Source organism: Anopheles darlingi, chromosome 2 (genome assembly GCF_943734745.1).
Source record: "Anopheles darlingi chromosome 2, idAnoDarlMG_H_01, whole genome shotgun sequence".
Lineage (NCBI taxonomy): Eukaryota > Metazoa > Arthropoda > Insecta > Diptera > Culicidae > Anopheles > Anopheles darlingi.
In genome coordinates, this window is record NC_064874.1 from 19,809,592 (window position 1) to 19,833,579 (window position 23,988).

At 48.8% G+C, this 23,988-nt stretch overlaps 3 protein-coding genes across 4 annotated transcripts in view; all 3 read left to right on the top strand.

Moving 5' to 3' along the window:
- The window catches only part of LOC125948830 (protein suppressor of white apricot), a 4,545-nt gene extending 4,344 nt beyond the window's left edge, over positions 1 to 201 (top strand). Inside the window, exon 3 of the mRNA XM_049675297.1 lies at positions 1 to 201. This exon is cut by the window's left edge and continues 2,492 nt beyond it. Within this exon, the coding sequence (XP_049531254.1) occupies positions 1 to 51 (51 nt within the window). The 3' untranslated portion in view covers positions 52 to 201.
- Positions 202 to 1,636: 1,435 nt separating this feature from the next.
- LOC125948921 (inositol oxygenase) lies at positions 1,637 to 3,666 on the top strand. The gene is made up of 5 exons (XM_049675470.1): positions 1,637 to 1,821; positions 1,923 to 2,094; positions 2,668 to 3,013; positions 3,077 to 3,307; positions 3,382 to 3,666. Exons 1-5 carry the CDS (start codon positions 1,801 to 1,803, stop codon positions 3,488 to 3,490), a joined length of 879 nt encoding a protein of 292 aa, XP_049531427.1. The 5' UTR covers positions 1,637 to 1,800; the 3' UTR covers positions 3,491 to 3,666.
- A 1,559-nt stretch (positions 3,667 to 5,225) lies between these two features.
- Positions 5,226 to 23,988, top strand: part of LOC125948818 (uncharacterized) — a 61,369-nt gene continuing 42,606 nt past the window's right edge. Inside the window, exons 1-2 of one of the 2 annotated variants that reach the window (XM_049675270.1) lie at positions 5,226 to 5,437; positions 5,844 to 6,437. The gene's annotated coding sequence lies outside the window, so the exon portion shown is untranslated. The remainder of the gene's footprint in view (positions 5,438 to 5,843; positions 6,438 to 23,988) is intronic. The other variant, XM_049675271.1, reaches the window with a different exon arrangement.

A 23,988-nucleotide genomic window follows, 5' to 3' on the forward strand; every position in this document is an offset into this window, starting at 1 on the left:
TATAACGAACGGTATCCTGTTCCGTCGCGAACAAGGTATTGGGATTGCTAGAGAATCCAACGAAATCATATCGGATCGATCGGGGGGATGCGTTTAGATACGGAGCCGAATAACAAATCACTGGGCAATTGGTTGGGATACGTAGATATTGTAGTGTAAAGTGAAGATTTTAATAAAACTTCTTTTTTTCCTTTACTGACACCGATTGTCTTTCCACTGTCTAGCGGTTTGAACTGCGATGTGAAGTCAAATCCCTTTTTTTTTGTTCGAATAACTAATTCATCTTCATCATATTCCCCCTAATACGATGATAAGGGCGAGTAGTTGCACCACTGATTAGTTCTCTACCATCAGTGTAGCGACCTTCAGCGTCACTATCGCCAATTCGTTTCGCCATTATGCCATCCTGCGACCGGAGATAACCCGCTTGAGCTGAGCACCGTTGAACGACCAAATAATTGTTTCGTAATTGTCCATTCTAACAGATCATTATAATTATAAGCTTCGCGATTTTTATGAGACTCGGGTCGTTGGCGAAAATTGTGCGAACTCATTATCCCTGGATGCTGGGTGATAACCCGCAGTAATCTCTACCTCTCCTTGACGCTTACACCGACCAATCATGCATAAGAAATGAAGGTTGGCTTGATAGTCCGCATTTTTTGTTTGTTTTTATTTCCTCCGATTGTGTAATGGTGATTCAAGGAAGAGTTCAAACTTCGGTTCATCGCTGGAATGGCCGCTAGACGATAAGGAATGTAAATTGTAGTTCAGTGACAAAGCCAACGACTTTTTTTTTTACTAGGGACTCGAGGCGGTTGGAGGCGACTGAACGATCACATGCGTTTGCGGGTCACGAGACATGTTATCAGACTGAAGAAGCAATACCGGGCACGACAGGATTAACAGCCAAATCAGGGCAGACCCGTGCACGGAGTGATGACCAAATTTAGAACTTGTTACTGATAATGGACGAAGATGGCTGACGGTAGATCGCATCCCGGGACATCTACATCAACCAATCTACAAACGATGCGATAAAACTTCCTCTCGGCTCTCGTAGCTAACAGAACTGGATTGCTCCAGTTTCAGATATAAATTTAAATTATTCTCAATCTGCCTGAAAGTGCCATCGCAACTTGGACATGCCGTTTCATAGAGTCTCACCGTTTTGCAGTGGAATTGCTTAAAGGCTCTCCATGTTCTCTCTGTTCGTCTCTTGTTTTCTGGAACAATACTTTGGATTTTTTGTTTTCGTTTAAAGATAATAATACGGAATGAATTGTGGCAGCGATCAGTGTGCATTCTGGGCTATCAGATTGATTTGTCTCGTATCATAAAGGGGATCGTATCATAAAACCTCCTCACATTCCGCACTTACTAATCGAACAATTCGAGCCCGAATACACGATTAACGTTATCATCCGGCGTTTCAGGTGGCGTTTAATTTTTTTACTTTACTCAACATCCGTAATCTCCTGCTCGTGGAGTGAGAGTATTTTTTATGCCAACCGAGGACTGCCGAGGAATCGGGTGTACTATCTCTCGTGTTGTGGAAGAACGCGAGCGCACCTCCTCGGCGAACCATATATAAAGATGGTGCTCTACTTCGGACAGGATCCTCAGTCGTCGGTCGATGGGCACGAGATTGCAAGCTAACGGCTGTTTGAACTACTGAAGCTCGCACTGTGTGATCATTGTGCTACCATAGAGTGAAACGGTGATTAATATTGTGATCATACAGTGAATAGGTTTCAGATCACCTGTGCATTACTAATAACACACTAAGGAGTATTAATCATGAGGATTATTGTTGAAGAGGTATTTACCGTCAAAGCGCACTGCAAATCCTTATGGTGCAATTACCATTGAGAAATACGACCAATAGTAACAGGAGTGGCTAATGAATCTCCTCCTAACAGCATCCAAATGTGCTGGACGTGTCGGAGCTGCTGCGTCCGGAGCCAAAGTTCTTCGATAAGGAGGTTTCCAAATTTCGGGATTACACCGTCGACGAGAACGATCCGTTGAAGGAACGAGTTCGACGAACGTACAAGCTGATGCACACCAACCAAACCGTGGACTTCGTGAAGGGTAAGATTTGTGATTTTATTGCACAATATCGAGGATTATCCGGGCCAGACTCGCGGTTACGCTAGTGGCAAAAGAAGGTCAAAGATAATGTGGAATTATAGTCCGGGGACCCCCTCGGCGGAAAACACAAATCAGTCGCAATTTCTATTGTCCACCGCGAGATATCATAGATTGATAAGCGACCTTCATGATGGCGCACAAAACAAACAAATGGCGTGCAGCGCAAAAAAGGCCACCCTCAATTAACCGGTTTGGCAAACAACGCCACACCAATATTGAATCAGAGGCGGTAAAAGGTCTTATGTTGTTGTGCATCATATCACGGAAGGTTTTCGCGCGAGAAGGCGGGCCGCAGTCGATTAATGTGATAAGCGAGAGTGTTCACGGTATGTTTTGATAATAGAGGAGGACGCGCACGCCTGCGAATAAATCAATCGAATGGAGGCGCGCGTCTTGGTTGCGAAGAAGCGTGACGCACTCACATTGTTGGCCATGTGCCTGTAGCACACGTCATTGGGTGATTGGATTATCAGTATTAATGATCGTAGCATGATCGTTATTGTTGTTTCGCAGGCCGTCATGCCGAGTGGCTCAAGTTTGATCATTTCAAGGCCACTATTCGGGAGGCGCTGGAAAAGCTGAACGATCTAGTCGACGAGTCAGATCCCGACCTAGACCTACCGAACATCGTCCATGCGTTCCAAACGGCGGAACGTGCACGCGAAGAGTTCCCGGAGTTGGACTGGCTCCATCTTACTGGATTGATACACGATCTCGGCAAGGTGATGGCTTTTTACGGTGAACCGCAGTGGGCTGTGGTGGGCGATACGTTTCCGGTTGGATGTGACTGGGGCCAGAGCATCGTTTACCGAGAGGATAGTTTCGTCGACAATCCTGATGGCGCAAACCCAAAGTACAAGTAAGTGTAACGGGAACATTGTATCCTTGGATAGAAATTAATAGGGTCTTTCTCTTTTTGTAGTACCAAGTTCGGCATTTATGAGCCAAACTGTGGGCTTGAGCAGCTAACGATGTCCTGGGGACACGACGAATTCCTGTATCGGGTACTGAAGCACAACAAAAGCACATTACCGGAACAGGCGCTTCACATGATCCGGTATCACTCGTTCTATCCATGGCATTCGGGGGGCGATTATCATCATCTGACGAACGAGAAGGACGAACAAACCAAGCAATGGGTTCTGATGTTCAAGTAAGTGCGGCCAAGAGCCACCGGAAAAATCGATGGTTGGTTGCTAATTAAAATGGACCTGCTTTCTTCCACAGCCGCTATGATCTGTACACCAAGTCAACGAAACTACCGGACATAGAGGCGCTGTGGCCATACTACCAAAGTTTGATCGACAAATACTGTCCTGGAGAGTTGGAGTTTTAAACTAACTGCTAACCGTTATTACATCGGAAGGGATGATGATGATGAGGAAAACAACATCATCTTCACAAGTACCTAAGAACATGTGTTCTGTTGTTGATTCTTAATATAAGATATGAAAAGCATAATGTTATATGGCTAGAAAAGTTTTAATTTTCGATCAATAAAATGTTTTACATGATATCCGAGTAGAACACTGTTACCCGTGGTCGCATGGTCAGCTGTTTTCACCGGAAAATAGCGGTTTGTTAGCAAGAGAAGAACGTGATACGTTGAACCCCTTAACACATACGAGTTCTTCATTTCATTCATTTATTAATTTCATATATGTTTCATGGGGTATGTTGGTTAATCATCTTTGAAAGCAACATATGTTTCAAAGATTAAAAAATATGAAATCTTCGTAATATTCACACACTCATCACATCATACATCATAAATAAATGATTAATGTTTTCAGCGAAAACATAAATTTAACAGAAAACGGTTACACCACAATTTGAATATTACGCCACAAACCTTTTTGGACCGTTACTCCACACAGCTCACTTAAGGCTGAAGGCTTTGGTTGTTTCGAACCCAAAAAAGGCTTATTTTTGACGATTTTTAGTGAAAAAACTATTGAACTTAATTTTTTCAAGTGAATATCATATTAAACTAAAACTTTTCATGAATGTTTCGTTCTATTTTGGGGAAGATTTGATCTGAAATACGTTCATGACATCCAATTTAGGAAGACAAGTTTGCCAAAATGATTTTTTTGCGGTGCCCATCGTAGCCACGTGCCGGGTTATCATAAATATACAAATAAATATTCTTTTGTTAGATTATAAGTTTATCCAAGTAGCCCCGTAGAATTTTTGTTAAATTTCTCATTTTTCGATTTTTGGCAGATTTTTTAAGTTAAAAAAATGATAATTTTTTCGATGTTGTATCAGAATTCCAGTTTTACATAATTAAAAAAATTATTTAAAAAAAAGTATCAACAATTTTTACAAAATCTCTACGGGGCTACCTGGAAAATAGTGTAAAGATTGTGTGTTCAAAATATCAAATCGATCGGTCCAGCAGTCTTTATGCCACGATGGGCACCGATTTTGAAAACGTACATTTTCAAAGTCGCGAGATGCATTGAGCCTTGTATTAGCCTATGTTTTCAAAAACCAATATCTTTGTCAGTTTGGCTTTGATTGATCCCAAAATTATACACCATACTCTTGAAAGGATAAGCACTCATAAAAAAATATAAAAAGTAAATGCGATAAAATAAATAATATAACATACCGAAGCCCCCCCCCCTTAAGGCTAAGCCTTAAGTCGGCAAACCGGCTGCAGCACATTGCGTACACCATTTCGGCTTGTCACACACGGGATCGAATGGGAGCGTTCAAACGTGCAGCACGAGCGGCAACTGCGTCACGAGCGGCAAAATTGTACAAAACCCAAAAGGCCTCGCCGCTGGATTGTGGTCGATCCGATGTCGGCTGTTACTCCGAACAACCGCCGACCAAACGACGAACAACCGATGAACAACCGACGAAACACGAAATCGGTCCACAAACGGTCCACATCAGGGGCACCAGCAGCAAGAGAGACACAGAGAGACACGGAAAAGTGTTCCCCACGAATAGCCCTCGTACTCTCGGGAGGTATCTGTTCGAGAACGTCGACGCATGCCTGGCACTCACGTCGTCGTCGGCCATTCAAAATTGTTCCGTTGGCGGATGAACACGTGCTCGTTTCAATTTTACAGGGCACAACGACCACTCTTCGTTCGCGCTCTAGCTGTCGTAAGCTCATCTTTACGCTACCTGCGACCAAGAGAATCCCCTACTCTCAGTGAAACCCTTAACGATAAAACGAGAAGAAAACGGAAAACGTTATTTGTTTTGCATCCTTCCAAGGACGATTTGCAGGAAGCTGAAGGAAGTGAGTGTGTAGTTTGTGAAGGTGCGTCTTTTTCCTGTGTTTTTGTGTCGCGAAAGTGATCCTGTTGTTGAAACGCAATTCTTTTTGTTGATCGCCAGAACGATCGCCTAGCAACGGCGTCGGGCGGTCAATCAAAACATTAGCTTCATCCGTCGAGAACGTTCCCTCCAGCTTCACGGAGGCACAGGAATTATCTTCGTTTGGTACGGTTTTCACCGGAGATAAAAGGTGCCGATCTCTTCTAGCGATTTCATCAAATTATTAGCCCCAAATTGGCACGATTTTTATCGTTTTGATTCGCCGACGAACCGACCAACCGGATGAAAGTTCTTCGCCGTTACCTGGTTTCACCGGCGAACACGAGCATCAATAAAATCACAGCCTCCCCTCGTTCTCTTTTCCTCCCTCTTCTCTCTCTCTCTCGCAGCCTTTAGCCTTTTAGCCGGCGAAACGCTAGAAGCCAAAAAGATGAAATCAACCAACGCGCGTGGCCAGTAATTGTCTAATTGATGATTGATTCAAATAGGAAGGCTGGTCCCGGTAGTCCGGAGTTTTGGTAGTGATCTGGCGATCCGTTTGTGAGTGCGTGCGTACGTGTGTCGCTGTTGTGGGCCGTCCGCGGGCCGCGTTGTGAAATGTTTGTTTTGTGATCGCGGGGAAGGCCGTCGAAAAATCTGGTGCATGGTACGAAGTGCAGTGCGTGTTAAAGGTGCGTTAATGTTGCAAGGGCCTGGTCGGGCCAGGCCAGACCGGTGCAGCTGTGAGGTGTGAGGCAAAAGGTTGAAGAAAGTAACAAATAACCTCCATAAAAGTGAGAGAGAAAGTGTTGGGCTGCTTGTGCACTTGTTCCATCACGTGTGAGTGTGTAATGTACCCGCGATATGTAGTGGCGGGGCACCGATCGCGCGCAGATCGTGAATTTGGGTTTACGGAGCGCAATTAAGCAGCAGAGGTCGCGCCTCTGATAAATCTGCTTCCCGGCACAACCACCTGTATGTGATTTCATCAACCGGCAAAGATCGTAAGTAACGTTTACTGTTGGCTCTTGTCTCTAGTCACAATGTTTCCCGAAGGTTTTTTGTTTGAAGATCGTAAAAACCGTCTACGAGATGGAGCAATTCGTCGTCCATCCTAAGATTGTCACGTAGTTCCGCAGGCGCTAGTTCACTAGCCCCCACAACCCACCGTTCCCGTTAGCTAACGGTTGCCAATATGCGTAACGACAACGAGGATGACGACGACATCATTATTCCGAGCACCACGGCGGCGCCCGCATTCTGCTGGCATTCGTCGCGGTCTTCTTCCAGCATTGCCTCCCCGTTGATATGGAGCAGCTGGAGTGCGTTAGAGGCCACCATAATTTACTCTGCCTAAGCAAACTCCATATAATTAGGTGGAGCCCGGTGCAAGACATTCTCATATCTTGCATTTCACGTTCTACCACCTTCTCTAATGGTGTTGCTCTTGCTGTTCGAGATAGATAAATATTCTCTCATTTTCGTACCACTTTTTTGTGCTCTAGAACACACCGTGCAACATGCATTCTCGAGAGGGGATGGAGCCGTGCGTGATCCTGCTCATTCTTTACCGACTAGTCAATGCTTGTGTAATTATGTACACGATAACGGGATCCACACGATCGCGACACTGAGTACGATTGCATTTCCGGACAATGATTCCGATTGCCGTGGTGTAAGGATGATGACTCATCGTCGCTTTTGGACGCCGCTTGTTTGGTCTGCAACCTTCGCCACCCATTAATGAGCGGCAAAGTAACCCGGACAGCAGCGGTGGCAGTGGTGTGAAGCGAAAGACAAACGGAAGCTTTATTGCAGGAAGAAGCGCTATCTTCTGCTGTATGTTTGTCGGAGTGAATGTTTTGTACAAGTATGCCATGACATCAGACATTGGATCACCACTTTCTGGGCTGCGACGGCGACTTGGACTTGACGGGGTTTCTTTGATTCAAATCGATGAACTCACTGTGCTTATCAAAGCAACCGGGTGCAAGATGATGAGGTCAGCAGCAGCACCAGCAGCGAACCTCAATTTGATAAACACACATGGTTTAATCGCCATACCAGTACGCCCGCATATGGTAGAATAATTTACTTTCGGCATTTGCATAACGAGAGAATGAGAACGCAAAACTGGGGAACATACAGAATGTTTTTTTTCTGCAGCGTCCACCAAGCCGGTGGTGAGCCGCAAGGGCTGGTACGACCGCATAAGCTATGTTCAGTTTACTCATTAGGCGTAATTTATGTATGTGCCCGATTGTGTTGTACCTGTGGGCTCTCGGTGACACATACACACCAGGGCCAAGTCATCGCCATGTCATCGACAGCGAATGATTTTCCGTCATCAGAGCACCAGCCCGAGAACAGCACGTTTGCGTCATGTCGGTCGGTCGGTGCCGAAGAGGGACCCCCGGAGGGCATCAGGTTGTGAAACGGTGGCGCTAACCGCTGACTCTACACGCGAATTGATGCAACGAGCACTGGCCGAGGGCAACACGTAACATCAGGCAGCAGTAGTCCAGCGAGACCTTGTCCGGATGCAAAAGTGCAGTTGCATAAACCGCGGTGTGTGTGCAGCGATGGTTTTGACTCGTGATCAAGCTATGATCACACGAAGCTTTAGCTCCGTTGATCCGCAATTGGTAGCGTACGATCTGGTGCTACGAAGCATAACAAACGACCATGGAGGTTTCGCTCGATGAAGAGACAAATTTTCGGTCACATCGTGGCATACAAATCACTCAATTGTCGAGCCGAATTGAGTCAAGAATTTTCGGTTGTCCTTTCCCTCGAGCCACAAACACAGTGAAGGCGAGTATCACCCTTTCATCTTGCGCAAGAGCCGCAAGGCAATTTATGCAAATTTTTATCGCCACTGACCTTGAAGGATCGGAGGGCTGCTGCGCATACCGGGCAGCGTAGCGCGGTTGAAAACGGGAACCTTCAGAAGGTCGACCTTCTGTATGTGTGTGTGTGTGTTCGCAGAAGAACGGAAAAGGGAAACGAATTCGAAAAGGGAACAAGGGATTAAACTCCGCGCGCGAATAAAGAGCTAACGAGAGAGTGAACGATTTGTGATGAAAAACGAAGAACCTTCTTGGTTTTATATATTTTTTTGTTGTTAAAAATCACCAGAATACCGTTTTTTGTTTGAAGATGCTTTATGTTTATTAGCGTTTCTTTAATAATTTTGGCTTCACTCGAACGAAAAACGTTCTGCGAAAGCATCGAGAACGTGAACCGAAATCTTGGAACTCAGCTCCTGGCGTTCCATTAGTCTGTTCCCGTAGCTCTTCTTCTACCTCTACCTCCTTCGACTTCACCCGGAGTTTATAGGTACCGAATCCAGGGGGTGCTATTTACTTTCCATCTTCTCCTTTTCTCGAAATTTGATGCCCAAACCGGACCGTGGGGATGGGTGCGCTGGACTGGACGCTCTCCCAGTTCGTCACCCCGCCCGGATCGGATGGAAGATCTGGCAGCATGGTTTAGCAAGGGGGCAAGGCAAAGGCAACAACCTTAAACCTTAACTTTAGGTTCGTTGTTGGTACAGAATCGCCCCAAAACTCCAGCGGGTGGCCTTTGGCTGTGTCTGGGTGCGTCTCTGTTTAACTTGCGTCTGTCGTCACTGTCACTGCCGCGCTAACCTTGGAACCAGCCCACCGTTTGTCTGTTCGCCCATCATCAACAGCCGATCGGTCGTCGAGTGGCGGCGGAATTGTTGCTGAATCTTCAGTAAATGAATTTCATGGCTGCATGCTTTTCGGCGCTGAAGCGAGGACAACTTGGCATTGTTTCGAGGAGGAGGAACAGCGAGAGGAAGAGGGGGTTGGTTTACTAGCTCCGAGATTGGTGTTGGACCACCTGCTGTTGCTAGTGCTCCTGCTGCTTCAAAGACGACGATCTCCATCTTCAGGTCAGAAATCAGCTCCAAAACGGTTACTCACCTTCGCCTCCTCGTGTGTATGCTACGGCTGCTGCTGCTGCTAGTGACGTGATCATCGGGCGCTTTCGGCCAAAGAGCGGTCCGAGCCATAAAACAAAACATGCCGCATAGCGCGAAACGGTGGTCCCTAAGTCACTCCCCAAAAATAGACTCCCTAATTTGATTATCAATTTCACTTCGCGATCATAAAATCCCGTTGACGAATCTTCCGACGGTGCCGTGAGACTCACACACCGCAATGGATGGGAATGGGTTTTCGGAGGTATTTTTTTTTTACGTGACTTCCTCGCGGTTATGCGGAATTCGGTTTATGGGAACCCCTCGTCTAGAGGAGTTGGCAGAGAAATGGCATAGACAAACAACGGACCGCCGACCAAGAGCATTGCATAATTTTGCTAGCCTGATTTCTGGCCAATGTTGGTTGATGATATCACAGATAGCATAAGAGGTAGCAGCATCATCAACCCCCGGAGAAGCCGAATCGAAAATTGTGATGCTAATCAAATCAAATCAATTTGCATTCACAAAAGGGCGGATACATTTTGGCAAACAGCTTCAGGTGGGGTTCGTGCATGAATTACGTGCTTTAGTATGTCGGCCAAACAGTTCGTTATGCGGTTTTATTGAACTTTAAGCAAGTGTGTGATCAAGGGTAATGCTGATTTTCGTTTTGTTGCTAAAAGTAAAAGTCAAATTCGATTGCAATTCGGGTCCCGGTTATTGTAATTGGAACAGCAACATATCTCTTTCTCTCTTGCCACTCTTTATTTCTTTTCATTTTACGGAAGGCATGGCATGCTACGGCCCTGGACCTGGCGAGTATCGACAGCTCGAAAGGATCTCGTGCTGCCCTTCCCTCGTTGCCACCTAGTGTTGCGATTGGGAGGTGAACAAGAGGAGCTACAAAACTACTGACATGGTCGGAATGTCCGGGCTAAATGATCATAAAAAAGGCGAGAAGAGAGAGAGAGATAGCGCGCGCGCAGGAGAGAACGGACGGTGGACAGGTTCGCGGGGCATAAGTTTTAATATTCTTCATGTAGCGAGCCACTTCGATCATTAAGCGAGACTACAACCGATGGGCCAAACTTTCGAAAGCACTCCCCGTCCACTTGCCAAAGATAGATTTCTCGCTCGCTGTCAAGTCTTTTCGATAAGTGGAGCCGAGAAGAGGGAAGGGAAGCATGGAGGGTGGTTATGCTTCTTCTTTCATTTTTGGCACCAAAAAGACCGCCACCCGATCCGCGATGGCCAAACATGGATAAAAATCTGTAAAGGCTGGTTAAACGAAATTCCCCGTTATGACAACTGGCCCCGCGCGCGCAAACCGGTCACCGTGCGCGATACCTCTCGAGTCTCGAAAAACTCACCGAACATTCCTTTCGCCGTGTGTAGTATCTGCTGTTGCTGTTGGTGCTGTTGCTGCTGCTGCTGCTACAGAGTAATTGCATCGATTGAACAATTCGCACCCGAAGACGTCTCGACGAACAGACGCAGAGTGTGGGTGCTTTGCCTTCAAGCATCGTCGAGGCAAATCCGATCGAATAAGCGTTCACGCATTTTGATGCTGCGATGCGACCAGTTCGGAAACAGGATACTTCCAAACGCAAGCAAATTTGAAAGGAACAGGTCTTTCCGGTCAGTTCTGGCATGAATTTATTGTTTTTATCACGCAGCTGTTATGGTTCGGTTCGGACGGGGGGTGCGTTTGCTGCTAAAAAGCTGCCATCTCGAACTCAATCATCATCTGGTTCGCGGTACGGGGGTTCTCCGGTGGTTGCGGGAAAGCGTCGACACACAAACAGACTCAACAGCGGCATGCGTTTGGAATTTGAATATTAATTCCCATTTTTCGGCCCCATCGTTGGCAGCGAGAGCATCGGTGGATTGTAATTTGAATAAATTTATATAAATCCAATCCGAGATCGGTCCAAGATCAATCGACAAAAGGGAAAGAGAGAGAGAGAGAGAGAGAGAGAGAGAGAGAGCGCGCACGAGCATAAACGAACGAACGATCCGAACGGTTTTATGTTTACTGGAAACAGCGACAAGTGCTCTTTATCATTAACGAGCCAATCGGTGGAGAAATAGCGCCCACAGGCACAACCAGCTGAGTCCGAAATGAGCGAAAGAGAACCGAAGATGCCGAAATACGTCGGTCAAGTGAGTTTTTGAAGCACCTCCCCCTCCCTGGGGCCGCTCTCTGTGGAAGATCTTAGCCCCCCAAAAACCGGTTCGCATCTTTCACGGATTGTTTCTTTTGGTGCTTTTGAGTGGTTCCTTGAGTGCTCATCTTCACCTTCACAGAGACAGAGAGGCAATCAATTTCGCGACAAACAAAAAAATGAGGTGGAGACTTCTACAGCAAACCGGGGTGTGTGGTGTGGTGTGGTGGACGAAATCAAGAAGTAGTTTCATGCGCGAAAATAAATCTCTTCTCTTCTTGCGCCGTGCGTCTTCGCAGTCCTTCTGAAGGTCAACCGCGGATTATGAGGCGAAAGGCAAACCCGAAGGAGGGAGCGCCTTATGTGTGGAATCCTCCGGGGCTGGGGAAAAAGGGTCGATAAGTCCAGTGCTGGTCGATCGCGAGTTAGCGAAAATGAAGATGACGCAAGGAGAAGGATGATCACAGGTTCGAGGTGTAACCAAACACAAGGGAAGCCAATTAGGGTTGAGGAACCCGAACGAACGAACGAACGAAAAACGCTTCGTCTTTCATGTGTTCATCTTCTTACCCCCGGCCAGGCCGGGACAAGGACACGGTACCAGGCCAGTAGCAGGCCAGACTGTTGTTATGGTTCGCGTTCGCTTCTAACCGACTGATAACCGGTTAATCATCTTCCGTTTCGGTGCGCAAAACACCGTCCTATGTGCAGCTGATTTGATTAACCTTTCCGTTCACGCTGTTCGTCCCTAGACGGCGTACAGAGATTGTTGGCAAAAATTGAAAACAAAAAATAAAACCGGTGCCACGTTCAGAGGTCACGCGCTAGTGGCTACCTTTAGGAGCCGAACACGTACCACGTACCAAGGCGACGATAAAGACGAATTTGGTTTTTGTTGTTTACTAGCTAGTTTCGGTTTCAGGGTACGGATGTTGTTTGAAGTGCTAGAAGTCGTTGTTGCGAGGCTCATTAAACGTGTTTAATGCTCTCCTGCTTTACGTCAGCTTGGCTGCTTTTTACTTTGTAGCTTCTCTTTAACCTTCCAGTTTGTTGTCTGGAAGTTTGTGATGAATCACCTACAACGAAGCGATCGATCAATGGGCCGACGAGCAATCGAGGAAGGAATTTCGGTGACATATTCAATCGTTTGGGGTTTGCAGTTCACTCACCTGTTAAGTGAACTCAATCACGGACCGATCAATCAACACAACATCCATCCCTGATAACCTGATATGTAATGTTGGTCACGCACGTCTAACCCTCCAAATAAAACGCGAAGGTCACTCCAACACAATCGGTCTCGGTCTCGGTCTCGGCACGCCTCTGTCATCCGATAAGAGGGGGTGGATTGTGGCGGGGCCAGCACTCAATTCATTGCCAGGCATCAAACTTGACCTCTCACAACACGCTCAACATGCAAGATGTGGCTGACCACTTTGGAATGCTCGCTGGACCATTTATCAAAACTCATTCTCTTCGTAGTAAAGTCGTCGTCGTCGTCGTCGTTGTCGTCGACGTTGTCCGTTTATCGGCACTACGCGACTTAATCGTTGATGGATGCGCCACCGTGACCATGTGCCAGTGACTTGAATTGGTAATTCCAACGTCGAAGACGACACACGCACGTACGCACGCACCAGCGAACCCACCCGAAGGTCAACTGGTGTGCTGCTAAGCCGGACTGGACGGAATTGCAAGCATGTCCGGTCCGGTCCCCCGGTGGTTTCGGAGGGGAAATTAAAATCAAAATTTTATGAGCCAAAGCCAAGAGAATCCACCGTCCATTTCCAGTCCGTTGGCCGCATCGCATAGGCGCCATACGGCGGCCGTAAAGCCAGTGACCTCGGATCGTGGCAATAGATTACATAATGACGCTTGTACTGGAATGCTGGCCAATCTCTCTCCGATCAGCATAAGTCGCCTCCTCGAGGCGTCACGAGGTTATCGAGAGCACCAAGAATGTCGAGCACCAAGGTCGTCGTCGTTGACCCGGACGGTGAAAGAAATGAAGATCCGCGACGGACGCGACGGACCTTGGGGGTGGGGGGGCGATGCTGACTTCATCGCCCACATCGTCGACTCATCCGCGTTTCGCGCGTCGTCATGATGATGGACGACTTCGGTTGAGGTTTGCGTTTTTATTGATCCATTGTTTCAGCGAAGGTACTGGCCCGGGCGCCGTGGCCAACTGCACACATCCGGCGGCGCGGAGAGGTGTTTTGAAACTGATTAAAAGACCAACGGCCGCTGGACCGAGATCGAGCGGTCGGTGACTGCGGGCGGGGGCTCCGTTTTGCCAATCGAAGCACGAAATGGATGCCGTTTTGAGCAGCAGCAGCAGCAGCAGCAACAGCACAGCTTCTTGTGGTGGCGCAATGTGCCGCGAACGCACCACCAACGGGCTACCTTTTTGAATTTTAGATCGGCTTCCGGCCAGAGCAACTGTCTATAGGCGCGCCAGGAAGGAGGGTACTGACCACGTCATCGAGGTCTCGAGGCGAACCTTACACATAGGTTTGCTGTTGGGGGAGTTAGCTTCCCGATTGCGGCCACTTTTGTTTGTTTAGTTTCCTTCTCTCTCTCTCTCTGTCGGGGTGCGTCGTCCGCGATGAGTCGTTCTCCCAAAAGAACTTAAGATCAGTGGCTACGAACCGCGTGTAAGTAACTTTGGTTAATGTTTTTTATTCGGTTGTTTCATTTCGCGCTTCCTTCCATGTGCTTTCGAGCAAAGTCCACCTTGGCCGGAGGAGAAGCCAAGCTCTGTACGTGTGTGTGTGTGTGTGTGTCATTGAAAGCGCCGGACTGCGCGGACCGGATGGGAGTTGGTAACGCAAACGCATTTTTGTTTTTCGAAATGGCAACAGTATGTTAAATGCTTCAACTACGACCATCGTTGGGTGAATGGTCGGCTCTTTCCTTTATGGTACCGCGACGAGATGAAGTAGCCTTCAGCTATAAAACTAACTACTAGCTTCCATTGAGCAAAACGTTTCCATAAATAGTAGACCCAGCAGCCTCAAAGCAGAAGGGAATCGTAAAGTTTTATTATCCAACCCAAAACTCTCCCTTAGCGTAAGCCTCCTGCCGAAGTTCTATGCTGTAGCTGTAGCATGGCATCGCTTAAACCTTCTCTCTGTCTCGCTAGCGCACTGGCGTATGTCCCGTTAGATTTCGTTTCCCTGCTAATTTGACGCCCCGGTACACCCCGGCGCAATCGTATCCCCCTTCGTAATTCATGTTATTCGAATCCATCCGCGCTGAGGTGTTCGACGAGTGACCTCTTGCCACTTGATTTTTGCACCGCCATTCCGTTTTGTGGTTCGCAGCGTCGATGGTCAGGTTGCGGTTGCTAGGAAGAAGAAAGCACGGAAAGAGTTCTTATGGCACCGCACCGTGCGCACGGAACTCAGTCACGCGGAACGTGAACAACGCTCAAGAACAGCTGCGATGTGGCCAGCGCAGTGCCAGCGTGTTATTGGCTTTCTGCTTTCTATAGAATTTACATGTCATGGTGCCCGGGGTCCTTGGCACCCAAGCGCGGTGGAAGGGGGTGGGATGACGCAAAACTGTTCGAACGGGCGGCGGGTTCTCCCCAAGACAGGGCTTTTGGTAACCGGAGGATTGAATCACGGTGTGTCTTCTTGCGCTCTCTGGGAGGCTCAGGTGGGGCTTTCGTGGTGTTTTTAATTTCCTCTGGCATGACCTTACCCGGGCTTGGGTGCGGAATGTTTCCAAAATTTCGGAATCCCCCCCGGGGCGTCTGCGTGTGTATCCGTGTAACGGACAACCTGCCAGGGAGAGGCTTTGTGGTGAGAGGTGTTACTGCCGTACCAACTGGGGATATGCTTTCTGATCACGTCCTTCTCAGCTGCTTGGTGTTGTTGGTGGAGTCTCCCACTGGGGCCTCAAATCTGTTTTTCTTCGTTGACCTTTACCGTAGAAGCAGCAGCAGCAGCAGCAGCAGCAGCAACAGCTGGAGCAACGATGCGATGAATGCCAAGTTCAAACTCATTACACGCTCTCGGATTTTGAGCGAATTTTTAATGGAGTATCGTCTCTCCCGTTTTTGAGCTCGGTCATAACACGGCGTGGATATCACGAACGGCGGTTCTCGTTCGGCGAATGACGGGTCGTAATTTTTCCAGAATCTTTGTACCGCTAGCTTCTAGCTTCCTGTTTCCGTTCGTATCGTGGCTGCGCAACCCTACATCGTCCGCCAGCTGCTGCTTGGTTCGATGCTTCGTTTATGGTCAGACCTAGCTGTCAAACGGATGATTTGTCCACTTAGTAGGCGCAGCAGTATACTAACAACGCTTGTCACCACGTGCGCTTGTTAGCAGACAAAACAAAGCTGAAATAGTAGCAGATAAGTGCAGCACTCTATGTGCTGCTTCCGGCAGCTCATTGTGCGTTGGAATAAGTCAACCCTAACGGTCTAGTGACGTCCTTCGCAAGCATCGTGTTGCATCGTGTGGTCAAGGTCAGATTAGAGATGCACACCGAATCGTAGGGGGAGCAACTGTTCGAATGCAGTGGTTGTAATTTACATAGTAAAGGTTGCCATTAGCTTCAACAACTGGAGGTTGCGTGGTTAAAATTCACCTAAGCCAGTAGACTTGTTACAGAATGCAGTTCCGGCGTCACACTGACAGGCAAGTGACATTAGAACAGGTTGAGTTGACGAGCCTAAAATGGGATGCTGATTTGTAGCCCAGGGTACAAAGCAGGTCGAGTTATCAAGGACGCCCAAAGGCATTTGTTTATCATTGCACACTTCCTGCAGGAATATCGCAATCCCACGCCATGCAGAAACTCCCCCAACGCATACCTAGTCGAAACTTTCATTTTTGTTTCCATCATGCACCATCGTGGTCGTGACTCGTTCGTTGTGGACGTTTGTGGACGGCGGAACACAAATTTTCTTCGCTGATCCATCGGTCGGTCGGTGTATTGATCATATAGCCGAAGAGCGCGATAGTGCACCCTCAGCTCAGCTGCTGATGTGTTTACGAGTGGAATGGAGTGGAGAACCCGCATACCATCGGGTGCACACGATATGTGCTGAATCGGTTGGCGCTGGTACCACCACGACTGTGTGTATGTGTGTGCCAAGCCATCAGTTGACATAGAGGTAGTAGGCACAGACCGGCGGCAACTTGTGCTCATTCACCATACTCTGGCCGACATGATATGCTGTCAGGTCGCCCGAATCCCCTTTCTAGAAACAGGGGGAAGGAATCACCCCCCACCAGTAAGCAAACTGGAAAATGGGGCCGCACCATCATCGCCAGCATTACCGTATACTATATCGCTTCGCGTACACTATGAGTTGATGGGGAGAGGAGTTCAACGCCAACTAGATTCGACTTGCCTAGATTGGAAGCCACAGATTACGACGATCCGGAGCGACGCGGCTAGTTATCCAATCTCCGCATGCATGTGTGGGCTAGAGAGTGGAAGGCCAGTGCGTCATCTTTATGCTTTGAGGGGGCTCTAACTGGATCACGTTACGGGGGTCCGGTTTCGTTCGCACAGCAGCGATCTGGTGGAAAATAGAAAATGGCACCATACACTCCCTCGGCTCAACTCGATGTTCACTTTCTAGCACCGTGCGTATGTCGACCTTTCTTTCGCGCGGAATACTGGGACCGGATAGAGGATATGGAGTGAATGTGTCAACCGCACGCTGGCTGGCTGGCTGGCGGACGAAAATAATAATAATTTTGAACTTCACACCACTGAACTGAAGTGATCAAAGCCACGTACACCGCTACAACGGGGTTCCTCCCTCTGGAGCTGGAGCGAAAACTGGAAGATCTGCAACATGGAACTGCTGGTGAGAGAGAGAGCGAGAGCGCCTTCACCTAGTTCAGCTTGCTGTGAACGACGACAACGACCAAAAGGGACATAAAAGTGGGGAACGGGTTTTTCGGAGACACTTGACTTGGTGCTCGCGAGCACGCGGCCTGATAGGAGCATAAAATTCCTGAACCGCAACCAGGGAGACTCTGAGGGAGTTCCTTTCAGCTTTCAACTTTTCTAAACTGGGAACCGATCGAACCGATCCGATCCCAAGCAAAGCATGACTCCGCGGTGGCTTCGCGATACGTGAGTCCAAAGTGGTTTCCCCCCCCCCGAGGGATTCGATCACCACACAGCAAGCAAGTCTGTTGTAGGCATGTTTACGACCCCCGGGCGATGACGATTAGCTGGTCGGGATTTGGCGCACGAATCTTCACGTCCTCGCGCCTTCCAACTTCGGCGACGGCGTCCGCGGCGGCAGACTTTGGGATATTCGATATCTATCCGGCAACTCCAAATCACAACTTTCGTGCAGGCAAACCTCTGGTCCTCTGCTGTTCCTCGATTCTCGTTTCGATTTCATTTCTGCAGCTGTCAGCCGCTTCGTGTCCAGTTGTGGTTTCCAGTTGATCGGGGAATTCAAATTTAGAGGGTTGTCTCATTAACGGATACGAGTGGGGTGTGCGCGATGGGCGATTTGGAAAATCGCTTCGCCAATCAACCTCGAACTAATGCGTGTTTTGGGCGAAGCGAGCATTTTAAATTGGGACCACATCAATTCAGGGCGTCAAATGAAGTGTGTCGTGTGATCGGTGATCGGTGGGGGATTAGCTTTGTTTAGGTGTCAAACGATTTCGTGGAATTGAGCTTCGTAGCGATACCGATCTCCCAACATCACAACTCACCAGATGGCTTTCTGTGTCGTCACCATTTCCCTTCGGACCGCGGTTAGTATTCTCGCAGTCTTTTGGATTCCACTCCTTTGAGGCAATGTGGCGCCTTCATACATGCCCGGAAGCAGCAGCAGCGACAGCAGCTGCTGAGAGCTTCTGCCTACCTGATACGCAATACAACGTCCTTGCGACAAGGACGACCGGTCGCCACAAGAGCAACAGAGCAAAGAACGTAGCCCTGGCTCGTGAATGTCGCGAGTTCGACAAACTGCCGTGCCATGTATCCGTGGTCAGGCCATCACCATGTGACCTTTCGGTGATTTCAAGATAAGAACACGGACCACAGGAACTACCACAGAACGATCCTCACCTGCACGATATCTAGATATTCTCCAGAACAGAATTCCTGTAGTTTTGTATCAAAATCGAATCTGTATGCCCGACGCAGTGGCCAATACGGTGGCCACGGCCAACGAAAAACCTGATTCTACTGACAACGACAACGACGATGACGACGAGGGGACGACGAGGGGACGACGAGGGACCTGTTTATGCATTCTCTGGTTGCCCATCGATCGAAGTGCAGCAGCAGCAGCAGCAGCAGCAGCAACAGGTTGTTGTGGGTTCACTATCGCCTGCTTCGATCGAGTGGTGTGTGCTCTGAACATGTACCCCGGGCCGGTGATTTGCAACCGATTTGCCAGCCAAGTCAAGTCTCAGTAGGCGCGAGGGTGCAGCTCTGCCCCAGTCGGTCGCAGCCAGCCATGAGCTGGCCAGGGAGCACCTTTAGCGCCGTGCCGAAGCCTTGAACCAGTAAAAGAGGTTGTATGTTATGAAGACCGTTTTACGATAAAATCGTTCGCACATAAATCCCGACGAGTTACAACGGAGTCCCTGTCGGCGATTGTAATACAATGCCCGATCCGATTGCCTGTTATGGGTAACTGTCAATTAAACGTTGGATAATCGGCTTCAAAATGAAGCCGATGATTCAATAACGTTGGCGATTGAGTTGCTGCAAGGTTTACATTTATCACTGTTTTAAACTCTTGTCGCAATTTATGTGCTACTAATGTTTGGTTTGATAAGCTCCGGCTGATAAAAATACTAACTACCAGTAGCGTAGAATGGAGAATGCTCTTTTATATGTTGAGACTAATTCGTGCTAATCCTTCATTCCTTCATTCAACAGACCGTGCGCTGACCAAGAGCAGCACACGTGCTGCTCGCGGTCATTCAACGGGTTAATTAACCACCAAAAACGCGTTCACCACAACCACTCGCCCGGTAGACCGGATTGTATCACAGGGTGCCCTCGCTAGAGTAGTCCATATGTTGGCAAATACGTCGCTTTTTGTTGTTGTTTTACCTTTCGGCACCACGAGAACTGAGCGAATAACTGCGCGAGTGAATGTACGAACACACACACACCCGCATACACACAGAGAGAGCTAGTGGTCCCGGCGAAGGTTAATGACTTTGACTCCGGTTCTCCAGCCTCACCAGCACCAGCGATCGAATCCGTGGTCTCCTCGTAACCACCGGTATATTGTTGTGTCCACACGACGAGAGTGGACTTGGAAGTTGGAAGACATTTTCTCTCCATTTTCCTGCTGGCGGTCTGGCGAAGGTGTATTCTAGTTCCCTCGGGGTTTGTTCTATCCTTGTCCGCGTTCTATTATTTTAGCTTTTCTCGCTGGCTCTCTGGGTATTCTGGCTTCCTCGGACCTTCTCGTGTGCCCTCCGCATGTCAGCTGATGGAGGAGAGCGTTCGGTTGGTTTGGTCAGTTGCCGTCAGTTGGTATGTTGCCTGGAATGGAGCGACTCTCACGAGGAGTAGAATGAAATGAACCGGTCATGGCACGATGACGCCAGCACGGGGCCACCATCGCCCTGATCGCCAGCCAGCCCGCTCTTTGTGCTTCCGAAATCGATCGGAAATGGCGTGGTACCTCTGGTGTAGTGTGTGATGGAGGTTGGTTGCCCTTAGGGGCCCGGTAATCGGGCCCGGTCAAAAGCACCGTGGTTAAAGGAAAACCGGTGGCGCCGCTCGGCCGCCTCATTGATGATGATCATCATCACGGTGCATTCTTGTGTACGTGTATCTGTGAGCGTGTGTGTGGAGTGCCCGTACGTTCTGTCACGGAGATTTTCTCATTCTTCTATTGTTCCACCACTCCGTGTCCGTTTTGGTGCCCAGTCCAATTGAACGTGCCTTCTTGTGCCGTTTGGCGTGGCAGCGGCCTAACACCGAACGACGAAAGACTTCAATGCCCGGCTAGGAAGCAAACAACGAACAGAGGGCTTCGTAGGGCGTTTGTGTGTCTCACGAATTTAAATATCGGCGTCCTAGGATGGTGTTGATTTCCGTTGCTGCTGCCCTGGCAAGGGAGTTAGAGGGGGTGTCGCTTGGGGCGAAGAAATTTGATGCCACCACACCTGCAACTGCTGCAAACCCAGCATGGCCGGGACCGTTCGGATGCACCGTTTGAACCGTCACTTCCTCGTTTGGCCGCATCCACTTTACATCAATCGAAGGCGGTTTAGACCTTAGCGTCGTCGCCGTGGCCCCTGTGGCACGGGACACCGTCACATTACCGGCTGCGGCTGGGGTGGGGGGAACAGATATAAATCTCTAGCTCGTTAAGCGATTGTGTGACCACCGCCGATGCCGACGCCACCGCACACGTGCGATGACGCGGTGTCCAATTGTGAATGGGCTGCATAATTTATGTCCTTTTCGGTGCAGAATGAATCCGACGGATGGTCGTTACGGATACGTTAATTGATCTTGCTGCGACTGTTTCATCGGGTACCGCCAAGGTGTTTATGGTCGGATTATCGTTTGTCTCAATTGCAATTATCACCGAATCGCTTTTGATGAAGAGTGTACAAGTATAAAGGTGTCTGGACACGATAACTACTTAACGTTGAGAACTATTAAAATGACATTGAAATAAAGTTGTGGTCAGGTACTGTTAAGATAAAATAAACGAACGTTTTCCAGCTTGGTTGCAAATAAGTCGCTGTAAAGAGCTGTCAAAATGCGCGACCTTGGTGCGTTATTGGTATGTTTTGACAGTCGCAAAACAGGGTTGCTATTGTTGTCATGCATCGTAAATCAATTTTTCCAACTCGCCAAATGACAGCCAATGAAGGTTTTTTTTTACTATGACAGTTGCTATCATGGCCTTTAATGTTATCGACTTGGCTTAACATGAGAATTTCAATTTGACTTTATATGAGAAACTTTCAAAACCAACAGTTTATTAGAGAATTTTTTACATAATATCTTGAATGTTTGGACCACTCCCTCCTTTACTGATGCTTCGCTGCATGAAAGTAAAACTGATTTTGGGCCCCAGGTGGATGCAAGTGATGCAAATACTCCCCTAGAAGCCGTATATTATGGTGCAAAACAGCAGCAGCAACAGCAGCAGCAGCAACAGTGTGCCACTTCAAGCTTTGAAGCCAGCAAAACCCAAAAGAGTAAGAAATAGGCCTCTATCCAGCCAGGAGAAGCAATGGTCGCCGCTATCGTACGCCAAATGCCGTTTTCACTCCACTCAGGATCGCAAAAACGGTCGCTGGCACATGGATCCCGCTTGGGATATCTCCGGAGCGCAATTTGGAGCGCCCCGCGGAAGGGATACCACGTCGTGGCATCGGCACCATCGCCATAGATGGGACGGGCAAACCGTTAAACAGGTTCAACGACGATCGGTCGACGATCTCGTGCGTCAACCTCGTCAAGCGCGGCGTTCGTCATATACTCCATATGGAATGGAACTCCCTAAACCGGAGTTCAGCATGCAAGGCCGCGAAGTAGGTCAACCACATGCTCTCCCCCTCGTGAAGATCTGTAGCGCCCTTGCCAGCAGAAACAGATCTGGTTCTCTCTCTAACTACAGACTTCTGTTGTCGTGCAGCCTTTCGGCGCGAGGCTTGGTCTCGCAGAATTCCACTCCTTGGGCAGGTGACTGACACGCGAAGGAGGGAACCCAGTGGACACATCATATCGAGCAGGTTGGAAGGTCATCAGCACCGCGACTGCGATGGGCAGCGAATGACGCGGCGAAATAAATCAATTAGTGACTTCCCTCGTTGTTAAGCCACTTTTAAGAAGTCACTGATCCGATTACCGGCCACTCCACAATGAATATCGACGATTCATATCCTTCTCCATAGTCCCTTCCCTCCCTGCCGTAGTTTACTCTCTGCAGAGGGAAGTTGATTCGTGACCGGTCCGGTCCAGGGGTTTAGGGTTCGTAATTTTATCGCTCTCCCGCTACGACGAGACGAGAGGTCGCCTCCGCTTTGTAGTGCTTTAGTTGGGCGCGATTTGTGCACGCGAGTCCGGCATTGCGTCCGCGGCAAATCGCATTCCAGAAATGTTTTGTTCAGAATGTTGTTGCAGCTGGAGCTGGGCGGCTCCAATCGATAATGAAGTATCTGGTCTACTTAGCCGTAATTCAATCGTCGACAAGGATTAGAAACCAACAGGAATTTGTTCTCTCCCCATTCTCTGGCACGACCCTGGTACGAGGAGCTGCCTTCAGTTCCGCCGCAGGTATGGCGGGCTGCATTCTTGACCAGCGCATTCGGTTGACCTTAAAACGGGATTTGGTCACGGTGCTCCCTCTGATGGCATCGACTTGTTCGGGCGGGAGTATTTATGGCATATGGCTTGTAGCTGTATAATGAGAGCTATAATTTAGGCATTTAAATCAAGTCTAAAAGGGCAACTCGCTGGGGCAAGAGACTGGTAAAAGAACGTCATTTTGCTTCTTCATGCGCCATCAGTGAGCCCAAGGGCGAAAGGCGATGGCTACTATACATTCGCGAACATTTGAACTCTTGAATGCGACCCTAACAAAGCGGGTATTAGCATGGCTCGAGCAGGAGCAGGTATTAGGCACCTGCAGCAGTGTTGGTTACCAGCTGCATCTGCTTCTGCAGAAAGGTTCTCCGCTTACCGATACGACCCACCAACGGGGCGAACTACTGTGTGCCCCCGAGGTGTAAATCTAGACACTCGGTGGAGGTGCGCTCCGGGGGAAATAGGATTCCCGACCGATGTGGCGCTTGGCGTGTCGTGGCGTAATCAGACGCTGGACTGCCACGCGATGACCACGCACAGCTTCGTGCTTTAAACTGAGGACCTGCTACTACCTGCCCTGGCCGACAAAACAAGTGGGAAGGTCGGCTTGTCGGTGTGTTGTGCAAATGTGCTGCAACATGTGCAAAAGTGCATTACCGACCGGCGCGTGTGGTCAGGCGTTCCGTAGCCAGTGTGACTAGACCACCCCCGGGGCGGCCAGGGTGGCACGCATGAAACCAACCGATCGCATCGGTCATCGATATGTCTATCTCCGGTCCAACGACGCAACAGAGTAGCGGAGGAACAGCAAACGCCGTCTGTGTGCGTGTGACGGCATTTACCTGCCCTCGATTGGATAAGCTTTCTAGCGTGTGTTGCTTTCGTTGTGTGGAACAGTCGTGGCCCGCACCATCGTCAGTGTTACGTCGGCTACGACTTCGGCCAAGAGACTCACGATACTCAAGAAATTCAAGTCAACCCGGAGCATCACATCACCGACGAGATTCGATCTGATCCGGATTGCTGCAGCATTGATCGATTACGTTCGTGATTCGAGTGCGCCCATATACCGCACGCCACGGTACCATGTGCTGAATGTAGGTGACAAAACTACACCATCAAGATCGACACCACGCTAGGCCGTGT

Bases quoted from the DNA above. Each gene is read 5' to 3' on its own strand.
- LOC125948921 (XM_049675470.1), top strand. From the start codon at position 1,801: ATGAGGATTATTGTTGAAGAG. The intron at 2,095-2,667 runs GTAAGATTTGTG...GTTGTTTCGCAG, and splicing joins AACCGTGGACTTCGTGAAGG to GCCGTCATGCCGAGTGGCTC. The intron at 3,308-3,381 runs GTAAGTGCGGCC...TTTCTTCCACAG, and splicing joins CAATGGGTTCTGATGTTCAA to CCGCTATGATCTGTACACCA.